Source organism: Patagioenas fasciata, chromosome Z, assembly GCF_037038585.1.
Source record: "Patagioenas fasciata isolate bPatFas1 chromosome Z, bPatFas1.hap1, whole genome shotgun sequence".
Lineage (NCBI taxonomy): Eukaryota > Metazoa > Chordata > Aves > Columbiformes > Columbidae > Patagioenas > Patagioenas fasciata.
In genome coordinates, this window is record NC_092560.1 from 37,138,549 (window position 1) to 37,154,945 (window position 16,397).

The 16,397-nt window shown below is 34.9% G+C and overlaps 1 protein-coding gene across 2 annotated transcripts in view; it reads right to left on the reverse strand.

Annotated features, from left to right (window-relative positions):
• Positions 1 to 16,397, reverse strand: part of SLC27A6 (solute carrier family 27 member 6) — a 38,793-nt gene that overhangs the window by 8,292 nt on the left and 14,104 nt on the right. The window contains exon 5 of one of the 2 annotated variants that reach the window (XM_071802213.1): positions 7,488 to 7,679. In XM_071802213.1, the coding sequence (XP_071658314.1) occupies positions 7,488 to 7,679 (192 nt within the window). Of the gene's footprint in view, positions 1 to 7,487; positions 7,683 to 16,397 lie in introns of both variants that reach the window. The other variant, XM_065860733.2, reaches the window with a different exon arrangement.

The following is a 16,397-nucleotide window of genomic DNA, read 5'->3' on the forward strand; positions in this document are numbered from 1 at the left end:
CCCAGGAGTTCTGACACTTCTGACCTAACTGACCTGCCAGTGATGTTTTACAGCTAACCTTTCTCTTATATAAGGATCACAGAGAATGTGGCTCTGAGTAAGGTGGAGAGCAAGATGTTCTTGTCAATATTAGGAACTGCAATACTTTTTTATCCAATATCCAGGGTCTAATTCTTATTTCATTTTTCTGCTGTGATATAAATCCAAATTAGACCTTTGAGGGACACTGACATCTTATCATATGCCTGACACGACACGGACCATTGTGTTTGCAGTTTTTATCCCAAGGCTTTGGTTTGCCCAGCTTTGGATTCTGATTTTCCTTTTCTTATAGAAATATATGAGAAATCTATTTAAAAGCTAGTCAAACCAAGGATATAGAATTATCTTCAGAGCACGTAGAGAAAACAATTTTTAAAAATATGAATACACACCAGCTATTCTTCACAATAAAGAAATACAATATAATTTAAGGATAGTGTTATGAAAGTGATTGAAGCAAAGGGTAGAATGCTAAAACATAAACCCACTTGCTTTTCTGAAACTTATTTGAAACGTTTCTGTAGTGATAACATGTCATTTTATTTTCTAGGAAGTCTGAATAAATAGCAACTAGAATAAAACATGAAGCACACAATTTCAGCCTCATAAGGACAAACTTGTTTCACTGAGTCTTTTCAGTGTTCACCACTGCGTTTTCCTTCTACTCTAAGTCTGAAACACAAAGGTATTTTTAACAAAGAGACAAGGTCATAACATTCAAAATAAAGTAATGATCCAAGAATTAGACACTTTTTGAATAAAGTGAAGGGTATATTTTTTTTAAGAATTACAGACTATAGCATTTAACAAAGTCAAGAATCGAGAGCCAGAAAGTTCACCTTAGTTAGAAAATAATTGTATTATTATTGATGAAGAGAAAGGGAGGTATTAATAATAAACAGAATTCATTTTTTCTTAGAGTCTTTTCCTTCAGCTGTCTATGTTTAATTGCTGTTCTTTTCACTTCCTTTTTTACACTGATATTTACTACTTTAATAGGCTTCATAGGACAGACCAAACACAGTGAATAATATAAATAATAACAATGAAATTATATAAAACGAAACGTTTTGATATCCTTGTGTTCGATTAGAACAGCAGTGTGCCCAGTTCCGTTCCATTTCCATCTGTTCATTCCTTCAGAGGTCAATAGCTGTATCTTTTCCAAATATTAGTCTGTACGATGCATTAATTTACCCTGTTATAAATACTCAGAAATTTTAATTTAGTATCTGACATAGTTTAAAAACTGTCAAGACCTTTACTATTATTTTGCTGCATACATATTTTAGTACCTGCAACTTTAGACTATTTACTATGCCTATTCCAGTTAGTTTTTTGAAATAATAGTCATGCTAATACATAATTAAAAGGAGAAACCACCACATATTGCCTTAGGCATGCATAGTGAAACTATGCCAATATACATTCTGTGCAAAAAGCTGTCTCCATGCAAAGCATGTAGTCTGGGTACAGGCCTACGTTTGTTTTATCTCATTATTTAAAATTTATTGGAAAAGAGGGCCTGAGCTATTGAAGCATTACCATATTATTTTTACGTAATACTGCATGCAGCATTCAACATTTTAATCTACAATTTAGTCCCTAAAGAACCTCATAAATGTACTGAACAAAAAGCATAATTCATCTGGTTGAAACTTAAAATGAGTTGACCTGTAACATTACTGTCTGTTACTATGCTGCCTGAATGTTATTTAATAACGGCATCCCCCACTCCCTCTCGTTTTTTAATTGACTGGAAATATGCAAGTTTAAATAGTGTTTTGAAAACAGTTTTGAAATTCCTTAAGTTTCAGCTTACAGTGAATGCTCACAGAACCTTCATCAGAGAACAAAGATAACAAGCTATTGATTTTTATTTAGTTATTTGTTTTAGAGATGAGATATTGCCGAATTCTCTAAGAGCAGATCTGTTTATAAAACACAGCATTACATTTAGTAGATTTAGTCCCAAACATCTTAAAAAGTGAAATGTAAGAAAAAAAGTCTGAAGCATACTATCATCATAATTTACAAATGTTTTACTTGCAATGCTTTACTTATCCTGTAAAGAGCAGATATATAGGTCCTCTGAATAGTCTTATTAGCCAAAGTAAACAAAACCAATAAAAAACCCTTTTAAAGCTATGCTTGATATTAATAGAATCACCACATATTTAAAAAAAAAAAAAATCAAATACGCTTGAAGTACCTTGGATTATTTTACCTCAAAACTAGTCAGAAGAGCAGAAACAACATTAATTAACCTAAATAACTTAAGAGTTTCCACTGCTTGGATCAACACAGGCCAATGTTCTTCCTGTCAATCCACTGTTTCTGGGTTTTAAGATTTGCTTAAACCTAACTTTATTTACTTTGAGACTTAGAAATATCTCTTCTGCCACTTAAGCTCTATGACTGTGTGAAAAAAAGAATGCACAATAGTAATTCTGTGTTGCTATGTGAAAGGCAAAATTTTTTATATGTTGAAATTATTTATGATTTGTTCTAAGATTTAAATATTTCTCACCTCAAAGCTGAATTTGATCCATACAGTTTTGAATAAGATAGATTGTAAGACCATAATGTAAGATTTTAATACAAGAAAATAAGTAATAGTTGGAATACTTATGCTTAAAATAATAAAAAATACATTTATAAATCAATTTTGGAATATTTTTTCTACATGCTGGGGTTTTTTAGGTGTACTTGCTATGGGTTATTTTTAGCCCTTCTTACCACCTTCCTTGGATCTCATTAGTCTCTTCCACTGCAAGTTCTCTGGCATCACTCAGAATTTAATTCAGTGTAAGAAAGAGATTCATATATATATTTCATAGACATGATTGAGAGTCTCACAGATTTTTCCTATTTACATAAATACACACAATATTTATATCATATAAAATAAAATTAATCGTTAATATTAACTACATATGTATGCCAGATGAAAATATTAAGCAGCAATTTATTATATTACTATGTTAGTTGATACACTACCTTATTTTTAAAACATTTTTAGTTTTACCATCTATAAAGCTATTCAGAGGCTTCTACTTTTCTGTTCATTTGCTTTACATGAATATTATTATTGAAGATTTATTCATATACCACAACGATGCTTTCTAATGCATGAGTATAGTGTGAAAATGAAGAAGTGCAAAAAAGAGCACTGCCTCGAGTTAACATACCACACACAGTGGCTTCTTGGATGTCTGGGAACTGCTATAACATTCATCTGTTTCTTCCTGTTAACTTGTGTCTTCCAAACTATTTATGAAAATAAATGTGTTAGGTAGAACTTTAATATTTATCACAAGTATTTGTGCCCAAACATTGGCAGTTACTGTCAGAAAAGTTATTTTGCTCATTCTGAGAGCTTAATTTGTCTTTTAAAGCTGTAACCTTTGTCTGCATTTCACCTTTAGAAACCGTGCCATTGCCATTACCTACAATAGATATGCACAACCACAAATGCTATGGATCAAAACATACTATTTATGAAAAAGCTCCTGATGGAGCTTTGGAGTAGTCTCTGAATAGATATGCCTTCCTATTTGTTTTCCTTTTTCCCTGCAGACTTTGAACCTACCTGCTCAATGCCTTTATGCATGGGTTTTATACTGCATTTACTTTCTTCTGACTGTGCAAATATGCCAGTAGAGAATAAGTTTCTTCTTTTCTCCTTCACTGTACCACATGCATGAACATACAGGACTCTTCCCCTTTCTCTATTCCCAGTTTAATAAATAAGTGTTTAGGAAATTCCTGGAGAGTATGTCTAAAGGTATCTCCTCATATCGTCCCATATGTCAAAAGAATAATATTTGACAAGTTGTTGTAGCATTTCTCTAAAGAAAGAAAAAAAATGGGAATTGTATGGCTGGGCTTTGTCTGTGCCTTCCTCTGCTTTCCAGCAGGATACAGTCTCCCTTTCCAATTTCAGATCATTCATGGGTCAGCAAATCAGAAACAAAGCTGCTCTCCTTTACATTTTGCTAGATATCCAGTGGGTGCCATTCAGACTGAAGTAAACCAAACACGACAGCTACACTTTAGAATGCATTGTTTAATAATCTGTAACCTGTAAAATGTATTTAAAAACATGCAACAAATGCCTGAAATACATAAAAATGAACTTTTCTATTGCATTAAAATAGTTTCATGGTACTTACAGATTTCAGTGTAATCAAAAATACAAATAAAAGGTCCCCAAACTTAAGCATTTCATAGAAACATAGAACCATGTTGGTTGGAACAGATGCATATTTTATATATATACTTTTTTAAAAAAGCAAAAATAACTGAAAGTGTGTCTCATGGTATTTTTAACACTCCTTCTCTCTCTTAAACTCTTGCAGACTTTTCTGAAACTGCACTTTATCTAAATCCTTGCTCATGTCAACACTACTCTGGTTCAGCATACGAGGGAGCTAGCTGCTCCTGCAAACACGCGCCATGAAGCAGGCTGACGGAACTGCCAGCCCGAGGAGCTGCACTGGTGACAGCAGCAGAGCCTCAGCAGTCAGCAGATTGCAGAACTGTTAACGTGAGACATGTAACTATTGTAATATCATTAATATGCCATGTAGTTCCATGGACACAAATTCTTTCAGAGAGAGACTGTGTTGTTGCACAACCACAAATGCTATGGATCAAAACATACTATTTATGAAAAGGCTCCTGATGGAGCTTTGGAGTAGTCTCTGAAACCTCCTTGATTTGGAAGAGATTTGGGGCAGTTCTATTTCCACATAAAATGGGTCACATAATCCACCCACTGACCTGGCTAGACAAACCATGCCTGTGAAACAAAGGTGAGGCAGTTTGTCACTGCACTGAATTTGGTTTTCAGTGACAACCTTAATTTTTTCCTCAAACTCTACAGTCATAGAATGCCAAATGTATGTACACTGGAGGATGGTCTGGGCGTCAGTATGCCCCAGGCCCCTTGAAGAATGGCAGTAGCGAAATATTGAGGCTGCTTGCAAATAATGTGCTTTAGCTACTTTCCTTATGACAGAAACTAAGGAAATAACTGAAGACTTACTATAGATTTATTTCTAGGGAAAAGAGAGTACTGGAAAAGACAGAATAAAATTTATTTCAAGCTGAGCCAAATGGAATGAATGGCTTTTTCCGATTCATAAAATATCTTATGGTCTTTCCATATTCATACTCAGTAAGCAAAGGGACAATCCATAATTATCTTAGCAGACTATACTGATGTTTCCATAGACTCTAACAGTTCCAACTTGGAAGAGTATATAAATTACAGAAAAGATGTCTAGTGAGATCAAGTATTCAGTTACAACTCCATTTATTTTTTAATTGCAGTTTGCATGAGCTATTTTTTCTCTCAGTCTGCAGTGACTAAGTCAAATAATGAATCCAATTATTAAAGAGGAAAAGGTAGCATGTTTCATGTGCAAAAAAAACCCAAATTCTAATTCATCTTGGAAACGCAAACAGGATATGTTAATGACATATGAAGTGCAACTATTAATACATGCAAAACCCCCACACTACTTGATTAAAAATGAAGATAATTCAATCAATAAATAGGTAATTTCAAGTCTAATCCTTTATTTGCTGTAACCTTTACATGGTATTTCCAAAAGGCTAATGACTTATGACAATACTCTGTCAAAAGTTCTGAAATACTGAAACTTGTTTTTCAGGTTTGGAATAAATATATAATTATTAAGAGGAAAACAAACAAACAAACAAACAAACAAAACCCAAAACCAAAAAATAGAAAAGGCATGTAGCTTAAAAAAGTCTGAAACAAACACTAACATTAACTCTTAAGGTTCCTGTGCACATACTGCTCCCTAAATTCCAGATTCCTGATTTCCTGTAGTGGATCTTTATCCTTCTAGAGACACCCACCAGCGCCAGATGTCCACCGTGCATACTACAGAGCATCAGTCATGCAGAACAGAGAATCAGCAGAGTCAGTCTGCTTGAATTCCTGAGCTCTCAACAATTTCTGAAAAAGACACTAGCTTTCATGGTGTTTTTCTGAGTGTTTCCACCCACTTCCTGAAATCTGGGTTCCTATCCCAGAAGTGAAGAGTGTAACATAGTCTGTGGTGATCATAACGTGGTGATGCTGTGTCGAAGTTGTGGACCTTGGAATATACACTGCCTAGAAACCTATTTGCACATCACCAGAAGATACCTCTGATGTATTTCCAAACAATATTTTAACATTATTCCCTGAAAAAAGTTTTGTCAGGACATTTTACTATCAGTTCTCCTCAGGAGAACAAATTACACATAAGTCAGCAGGATTTATATATACAGACAGGTATCTCAGTATAGATAGGTATCTCAGTTAATTTGCAAATTCTAGGCAATGCATGCAGTCCTCTTTATTTCAAAAACAGTAAAAATTGATGTAAATAGCAACGTCTTGAATATCTAGTCTCCTTGCTGGAAAGCCTAGCTAAATAATCTTTCATATTATTCGCTAAAGCTTGCAACACGTGTTGCTTACTGACTTCTCAACCCATTTAGGAGATGGTATTAATACGTCTCGAAGAGAAAAAAATCTATCTCTGAATTTTGCGGTGAGATAAATTCTTCTTCATTTACTCAGAAGGATATCACACAGCCACCCTGTGTGATATAAATAATATGTATTTCTCTTCCTCAACTTTGTCAACAGTGTCAAAGCTGATTAAATACAACACAATCAAATAAGCAGTGAAAAAAAAATCTTGTTTTTTCTAGTTTCAGTAACCTAGAACAAACCAAATAAATACAGCCAACTTAGTAGAAAAAGGGCATAGAATTTTTAAATTAATACCCTTGGCAAGCATTGTCCATCACAATTACTCAACAGTGATTATATTTGTATTATCTTTGAAATGTGTGAATAATGATACAGACTAGGCGTAAAGTCATTTGAGTTAATTATGTTTAGTCACAGCTAGGTATAAAATATCTCTTACAGTTATATCTGCCTACATGTTATTTTAATTACCATTAATTCCCATTTGTGTCAAATATTTACATAGTAAAATGCAATATAAATACACTATATTAAAAAAAGCTCTAAATATAAACTGTAGAACACTGTCAGAACAAGACACGTGTATGTTCATTTCATGATGATGAGTTCTGAAGTATTAAAACAAAACCAAGTAATACTTGGAACCTCCTCAAAACTGTCAGAGAAAGGCAAGGCCTTTTTGACTCTTGTGTATTTTAAGAAAATCTGTGTGCTACTGCTGAAAATCTAACTGGGTTCGGTGCTAAGCACAAACTGCAATACTTTGGCAGCCAAGATTTTACAGAGGGTCAATTAAACTTGCAGTAGCTAAGTTAGAAAATTTGCCATGGACTTATGACTGCAGCCCCACGTCCTGTGGTCAAACTGAAAAACACCTTTACCTTTGGCACTTCCTTTACAAAGTACAATGTAAATAAACAGTCACCTTATAAAAGAAATTGGTGCGTCCAACAGATCCAATTTTTCCTGTGTGGTTCATGAAACAAATGTTTCCTTCAGTAGCACCATAAAACTCACAGATCTTAATAGCACCAAATCTGTCTAAAAATTCTCTCCATATATCATTTCTTACTCCATTTCCAACCGCCAGTCGGACTTTGTGATTCTTTTCTCCTTCCTTCTGTTAAAAAAAAGAAAATAATAATTTAAAGTACAATCTACTGATAACCTCATTTGATTGTTACATCTACTGTGGGAAAAATGTACTTTCTTCAAATATATCAAGTAAAAACAACAGAAACAACAAAACACCACCACCACCAACAACAACTAAGAAGTTAGAGAAAGCTGGCAGAGGTGCCTACAGCTACACTGCAGCAAACTGCAATCAAATCCTTATTATCTTGTTGAGCAAGCAAATTATTTCCTAAATAACGACTAAATTAATTTATATAAATGCTTCCAAATTGTAAAAGTTGTATCATCTCAGTTTGCTTCCACTCAGACAAATTAGAAAACTGAAAGACAGGAATTATGTCTGCAAGGTATTAAAGTCAGCATAGATTAATTGTTACTTTCTTGTGTCTTCAGACTGATTATAAGAAACAATCAGATTTCACACACTTGTAATATCTATTCCTTCCCACACATTATGTATGAGTTATCTTTTGTATTTCTTTCAATACTAAGACTTTTACAATTTTGTTCATTGTTACTTGGAATACACTATTCCTTTGTGATCTTGAGTCTTAACTGTTGTAAACTCCCATGTTTTATTACAAGAAACACAATAGTATGTGTTGACCCAGTTCAGTGAGACTAATTTTATGAATCTGTTCTCAAACCTTGTGATTGCATGGAGCACCTTTAAAATACAATTATTTAACTATCAGAAGGCAGAAGATCCAAAATGTTGTTTTGTTTTTTAATTTCACCTATTTTAAAATAGACTTCATTTTTAATCATTGCAAGTGGCAATACAGAATCTCTTAGAAGTGAGACAGCACAAAATAAACAAAGGTACAGTTTGTTACTACATATGTTTAGAACCCCATAGCACTCTGGTATCACAACAGTGTATATACCTTTATATATGTGCACTTACACAAATGTATACAAACACCTCTACATATACATATACACATATTCACACCATACATATGTGTGTGTGTGCATAGATATACACATCCGTATATATACATATATATACCAAAGAAAGCAGATAGTCCTTATTTTCTGCTCTTTTATCTTTGCTTCCTTTTCCCGTCCCAACGCTAATCCAGTATGAATTAGGTATGTCTTTATAGTGAAAATCCATTTTAGCACCTTTAATCTGGCTTAAAAGTACAGCAAGTTATTTCTGCGAAGAGATCTGGTCAGCCAACTGAAACAAGAATATTTAAATTTTTTGTATGTTAAAAACAATTAACCTTCTACTGAATGCATAGACAGGAGTGTTCCTCAGAGGCTTATGTCATGGCGAAATTCAACTTTTCATGTGGATTGTGAAATCTCATTTCTATAACAAAAACTGCAAACAGTGAAATTTTAAGCTCCTCCTCTACATCACAGAGAAGGACCAGTCTTTTTTCTTCCCTCTTCAAAACCGGTAACTCTTAGAATGATAAAAAATTCCTCTATTGAGCATCAGATTCTTTCTGCTGGATATCAACTTCTTTTGCTGAAACGATTCAGCAGGGAACTCACCTATTTCACTAGATGCAGATAGGTCTTACAATTACAATATGAGGCATTAGTCTGCTATTCTACCTCAAAACTACATCACTCACCAGCCTCCCTTGGTCACTAAACATTCTGTTCCTGCAATAACCCAATTCTTTCCTTTTCACTTCTCCTCTCCTATCTTACTTTAGATGCAAAAATAATTTTGAAACACACAAGCACATACTTCACTGATTTAATGATAAATCATTATTAACAAGTACTGCATAACATAGTACAACAAAACTGACTGTGGACATAGCCTGGAACAAAGTGCATAAAAATTACCCATAGGTGTAATTTTTGGAGTGGTTTCTTTTTTCAATTTCAGACGCAATGTCACAATGCAACAGTGCAGATTTTCATATATCTGAAATAATAACGTCTGTTATACTACACATTCAAAATCATTATACTGTCAAAAGCAACAAAAGTATTCCTTTTTTAAGAGAAAGTGTTTCAGTGCTACTTTGAACTTTGTCAGGAAAGATTTCAACTCTTTTTCTCCCCTAGAAAATTGTCCTCCATCTTCAGTCAGCTCAACTTAAAGCATTTCAAAGTGGGATATTTTGCTTACAGTTTCATTGCTAAACTGAAATTAACATGTCAGTAACTGAACTGCAGTTACCCCTTGCTGACACCCCTGAACTATTCAAATATACTGCCTCTGCTAAGATATGAAAAATTGCATACAAGATTCTTTCACAGAAATCCTTTGTTCCACAAAGAACGGAAGAGACAAATATATGTGTGTATATATACAAAGACTGAACAGGTCACTCATCAGAATGGGAACATAAAAAATCTCTAGAGATCCAAGTTAACAAACACACAAGTTTGCTTCCATTATATATATTTTAAGAAAGATAAAAGCATTGATGGCTGTTTGCTGAAAAGGCACAAACTAGGAAACAATGACCTACATGTATTATGGGTTTTTTTGTTTGTTGTTGTTGTTTTGTTTTATTTTGTTTTCCAAAATGACAAATATAGCTACTTCACTACCTTCAATTACTCATGTTATTTTGGCTGATTTATACTACTACAGCACAAAGGTGTTTCTCTAGTGGAAATGATGGCAGCTGGCAGCTCATGGCCTGGATGGATAAAGAACTGTCTGCATGGCCGGGCCCAAAGAGTTGTGGTGAATGGAGTCAGATCCAGTTGGTGGCCAGTCATGAGTGTTGTTCCCCAGGGCTCAGTATTGGGACCAGTTCTGTTTAATCTCTTTATCAATGATCTGGATGAGGGGATTGAGTACACCCTCAGTAAGTTTGAAGACGACATCAAATTGGGTGGGAGTGTTGATCTGCTGGAGGGCAGAAAGGGTCTACAGGGGGATCTGGACCAGCTGGATTATTGGGCTGAGGCCAATTGTATGAGGTTCAACAAGGCCAAAGGCTGGGTCCTGCACTTGGGTCACAACAACCCCAGGCAGCGCTACAGGCTCAGGGAAGAGTGGCTGGAAAGCTGCCTGGCAGAGAGGGATCTGGGGGTGCTGACTGACAGCCAGCTAAACATGAGCCAGCAGTGTGCCCAGGTGGCCAAAAAGGCCAACAGCATCCTGGCTTGTATCAGGAATAGTGTGGCCAGCAGGACTAGGCAAGTGATTGTTCCACTGTACTCGGCACTGGTGCGGTCAGACCTTGAATACTGTGTTCAATTTGGGACCTCTCATCATAAGAAGGAATTTGAAATGCTGGAGAGAGAGTTCAATGAAGGGCAATGAAGCTGGTGAAGGGCCTGGTGCACAAGTCTAACAAGGAGCAGCTGAGGAAACTGGGGCTATTTAGCCTGGAGAGAAGGAGGCTGAGGGGAGACCTTACTGCTGTCTACAACTACCTGACAGGAGGTTATAGCATGGAGGGTGCTGGTCTCTTTTCCCAAGTAGCAAGTGATAGGAAGAGAGGAAATGGCCTCAAGTTGCTCCAGGGGAGGTTGAGATTGGATATTAGGAAAAAATTCTTCCCAGAAAGGGTTGTCAGGCATTGAAACAGTTGTCTGCATGTGTGTTCTTAGTCTGCTCTGACAGCATAGTTCCTAGTTAACACTTCCTTCACTAAAAGCTGTATTTCCTCACAGTATCTCATTTATGAAGGACTCAGCACTTTGCCCTACTCAACTATCACAAAAAAGTGCAAATAATGTGTGTTCTGTGATAATTTGCTCATGTTTTATGTTTCTGAATGTGATTAATAGTTTTCGATAGATAATTAGAAGGGCAGATTTTAGATAATAGATTGTTAGAACACTTTTCCAAGATTTTAAAAAAATGTCTATTTATTCATTTTCCTAAACTGTGGTTTTCTTTTCTTAGAGAGTGATTCTGAAATAAAATGGAAATTGAATCTGCATACACTTATTTCTTATAGTAAAGGTGAAACATTTTTTTTCAATGCCTTTTTGAAGCATTAACAAGCAAGAACTGTTTTTACCTCACACCTGGACTTTTCTTCAGTTCTTTCTGCCAAGATCTTTGAACTGTATACCAAATATCTGCATACTTCATAAATCAGTTTCTGGCGCACTATTTCTCCATTTGGAGTGCTTTCTTCATTTGTATACTAATAAGTTGACGAGTCAAGATCTGCCTTATTACACTGAATACCACATACTTGGGATTCTTCATCTGCCAGCCTTTTCTCCTTAAGTGTTCTTTGGAAACTATGTGGATTATCTACTTGATTAAGTTGTTGATAAAAGAAATGCCTTTTAAAGTGCCATCAACAGTATATTAATTGGTGCAGGAAGGATTCATGACTGGGGCTATATAAAAATTTACTTAGCAGCTGCTTTAAAAGAATATAAAAAAAACCATGTTCTTTGTCCCACTTTCATCATTTCTGCGGCAGGAAAAGCCAAACAGGCAACTCCAAGCAAAGGAGGCATGAAGTGTTTCTTGTATTATGGCCTTGATGAAACTAAAAGCAATCTCAGGACTTGAGAAATGCAAACATCTGTTAAATACAAAATCTGATGGACAGACCACACTGATTTACACTAATGTATTTACAAGGAATGTGTGTAACAACACATTCACCAGGTACCTACTAGCCCTAAAAAGAAGCACATAAGGTAGTTAGTAGACAGACTATAAGATGAGAGATATCCTACTGCCATTATGATGACAGAAATAATAAATTATTCAAGTTGCATGCTTATGTTTACTTTTCAGTAATGCCTAATTATAAATTGTTAATAGATTTTTTGAGCAAAATGCATACGCCAATTTAAAAATACAAGTAAAGAAAACAGGAAGAGTACTGAAGAGGTCCACTGTAAGAAACGAACAGAAATTCTAGGAACCGGACACTTCCTTCCAGTTCTGGAACTGGTTGTTTACTATGTAGTATAGATCACTCTCACCACACTTTCATTAATCAAGTTCCTGATAATCTAATAGGATTAGATTCTAAAAGGAGTTTTCTTCCTTTAGCTCTTCTAATAGGAAATATTTTGTTTAGCTGTACTTCTACTTCCTCAGAAAATATCTAAAAAAAAATAAAAAGGTCATTTTTGTCTCTGTTCCATCCAGGGTTCCATCTAGTAACATGAAGTAGATAGTTGTATTTTTGGTGATTGGCCCAAGAGACCACAAGTCAAAACGAATTACGGAAAACTTTCTAAAGGTCAATTCAGAGAATTAAAGCACGCACAGGTAATTTCTTGCACTCATTATTGCACACAGTATTCTGTAAGCAATATGATGCTTCCCTTTGTAAAAGTACGATTGCAATCTGTAGGTTTCACTATCAGGACATTTGTTGCATCGCTCCACTAGCTTAACTCAAAAGATGAGTATCTAGGAAATGACTCTGGAAGGAAGGAAATTGGTCAAGTTATATGACCTCTTAAAGACTCAGAAATGTTTTGAGCCACCAGGTTACAACCAGTAGGTGACATTGCAACTAGTCTTCAGTGCTGTTTTGGGTATGGAAAACGAATGCTTACCAAGGCCAAAGGAACCTTATAAACATTATAGAAGACTTCTTCAGTAAGAAAACCTGGAAACCTCTACCATTATTCCTGGGTAGAATGAGGAAACAGGCACAGAATCATCCTGTACGTGGAATCCTAGAGAGGTATGCCAATACCTTTAAATATCAGAAAGTAGTAGCAAAAATGGATGGGATTATAATCTGTTCTTAAACTAATTTTTAAAAATAGTGCTGTTTTCATAGTCATGGCAGTTTAAAGCATAAAGTTTATTGTGATACATTTTAATTAGATCAACTGATATGGTTGGGAGTTAAAAAATACAAGCTTTGAAATCCCAGGTCCATTTTTAAGCTTCATTCCAGATGTGCTGAATACATTATTAGTCTAAAAATTCTATTTTCTCTAACTGCATGTACAGTGTTTAATTCTCCTTTTAGACACTGTTGATACTGTAGTAAATCAGCAACAACTTGGGTTAAGAATTATACCTGCTTACAACATCCACGGGTGGTCACTTTTTTTTTTTTTTTGAACAGGTTACTAGAAGAATAAATAAATTGCTAAATTCCCCTCAGTAAATAAAATTTCAAGGACATACAGAGATTTTTCAGAGACTTCAAATGGAAGGTACAGATGTGGTTGTCTGTAACTGTGACACATTACTGGTTTAAGGTATTTAATACAATGTTTATGCTGAAAACCTAGAAGGGTCTTGATAAATTTCCATTAGTGAACAATTTTCATTACTGAACATAAATTGAACTAAACTTTAAGGAGAATAAAATGTAATGTCAAGTAAAAACTGCACTGCAAATAAATGCCTCCCGATTCCGTTTTCCTTCCTTACCTGACTATCAAAACCTGTTTCTAGCTGGGAGACAGTGGGACACATATAAACCATGTTCTTACACTCCTTCACACAACACTTCAGTGAGCACCTCGGAAAGAACGGTTCATTCTGTTTGCTCATCCCAGCAGCACTGACCTCCTTGTTTTCTCCTTCTAAACTTTTATTGTTCTGACACAGAAGAGTTTTAATAAAATAAATCCTTAAGCATAAGCTTCTTTTCTAGAGTCACTTCAGAGAGCTTAATCCCATCCAAAGAAGCCTGGGCCAAACTAGATCTAGTAGAGAGATCAGCTTGCTTCAGTTTAACAAAATAAAGTCTGAAAGCTGATACACATGCTCTTATACCCAAGTATAAGCTATACCTTACTTACACCCAAGTAAGGATACCCTTAATGCCCTCAAAGAAAGAGGAAATGTCACTTATGCCGAAGGATAACATTGTCTCAGAGCCAAATGGACATACAACAGGACAGATATTGAAAGAAAATTTCTAAGCAATGATATAAGTAATTGTGAAAGACTGAATACAAGTAGACATGAACTCTGGTTTTAATAGAGATCTTACCAAGTTCATGCAAAGTTCAGACAATTAATGTCATAATGCATGACAGCTTATGAGAGTAGAATACAAGACATAATGATCAAGAAAACTTTTCTAGCCTATGTTTGTAAACCACTTCAGGATTCAGGTCTCCTTTACAGGAAAGCAGGAAAGAGATGCCATATAACCATTCATATATTTCCAAAAGCTTCAGGACGCAACAGATATTTTTAAATAGTTCATTTGTTCAAATTTGAAATAAATCTGCAATTGCATTATGAAGATTTTGTATATACTTTATATGTCAAATTTTAAATGTCTTGCAACTCTCCAAGGAAAATATATCCACAGATTGGCAAAGAAGTATTTCCAAGGCCTTTGCTTAGAGAGGAAATAGGTAGCTACACTATGCCATACTTCTGAAATGTCACAGATCACTGTTAACAGAGACTTCGAGCAATGTCAGCCAGCAAGAACAAATTATTGATTTGTTGAATATTCTCTTTCACTGGAGCAGTCATGCTAGTATTTTAAAGCAGGATTCATTTTGTAGTTACTGATTGCTGCTAGTCATCCATTCTGGCTCTCGTTCTTTCACTATGATTAAAAGAATGCAGAAAAAGGGCTTGGAAGAGGACAGGCATGAGGATTACTCATTTATTTAGGAACCCAGCAATATCTATGAACATCACATAATGCAAGGTCTTTGCACTCATACTTGAGGAAAAAAAGACAACTTCCTTTTCTAACAAATGTTATTTCCAGACAACGGATTACTAAACCAAAGTGGATGGAGAACAGGCTTCCGAAAAATTCTACTGTAAAAGAGTCTTCGAGAGCTCTTGCAGATGTCAGTGGGAGGCAAAATGATCAAACAACACAGAGCTAATAAGGAAAGCTAAGCGAAGAGTCTGTGCCACCACAGAGACTTGCCAAAAGTTCTGTTCAAAAGCTATTACATAAAAGATCTCAATGCACCTTTCAACTATTAGAAACATACAATTTATTTCAAGTTTAGTGGTAAAGAAACATGAAGCACTTCAGATAATTGCTTTTAAAATTGTTTTAAAATGTGTTCATTAGAAGGGCTTAATAGCACTCTAGCCTTGAGAACACTGCCACCATAATACCTTCACAGAGCTTTAAAACTTGTATTAGCCATACCTTTCTCATGCTGTCAGTATATATAGTAGTACTATATTAATTAAACATAGATAACAACTTGGCAAATTACTTCACGAACTTGAAAAATAATGGATTGCATAACATATTTTAAAGCCTTCCATTTATTTATGTGAATATGTTTATCTTCCAGCTTTAACATGACAAATAATTACTATTTTTCTTCAAGTAATTAACTGTCAAACTGATCCATTTCATCATTTCCATTTTTGTTGATAAGTTACATGAGGTTTGTCTTTAGCCAGCTAGCAAAAAAAAAAGCCAAAACCAAAAAAAACCCTAAAGCCTCACCAGGCAAAGCATTTGGACATTCCAGCTCTTAGAAAGTATGCACTTAAACTAATAAACAGAAAAGTTATATAGTTAACGAATAGTTAATAATGGTATAAGCATAGTAATAAGCATCATAGTTAATGATGACATAAATTACCTTATTTGGAAAACTTAAAACTTCTTTAACTTGACAATGGCTTGGTAAGAATTTAAAAATAAATCTGTTTTACAAAGTGAAGCATATTGTTTTGTTAATTTTCGCTTTAAGATACTGAATGGAATAAAATATTAAAAGAAAATGCCATGCTCTAACTGCACAGTTGTTAAAGTACGGAAAGCAGAACAATTAATATCTGAGGCTTCAGACACCACAAAAGTTGTCAAATGTT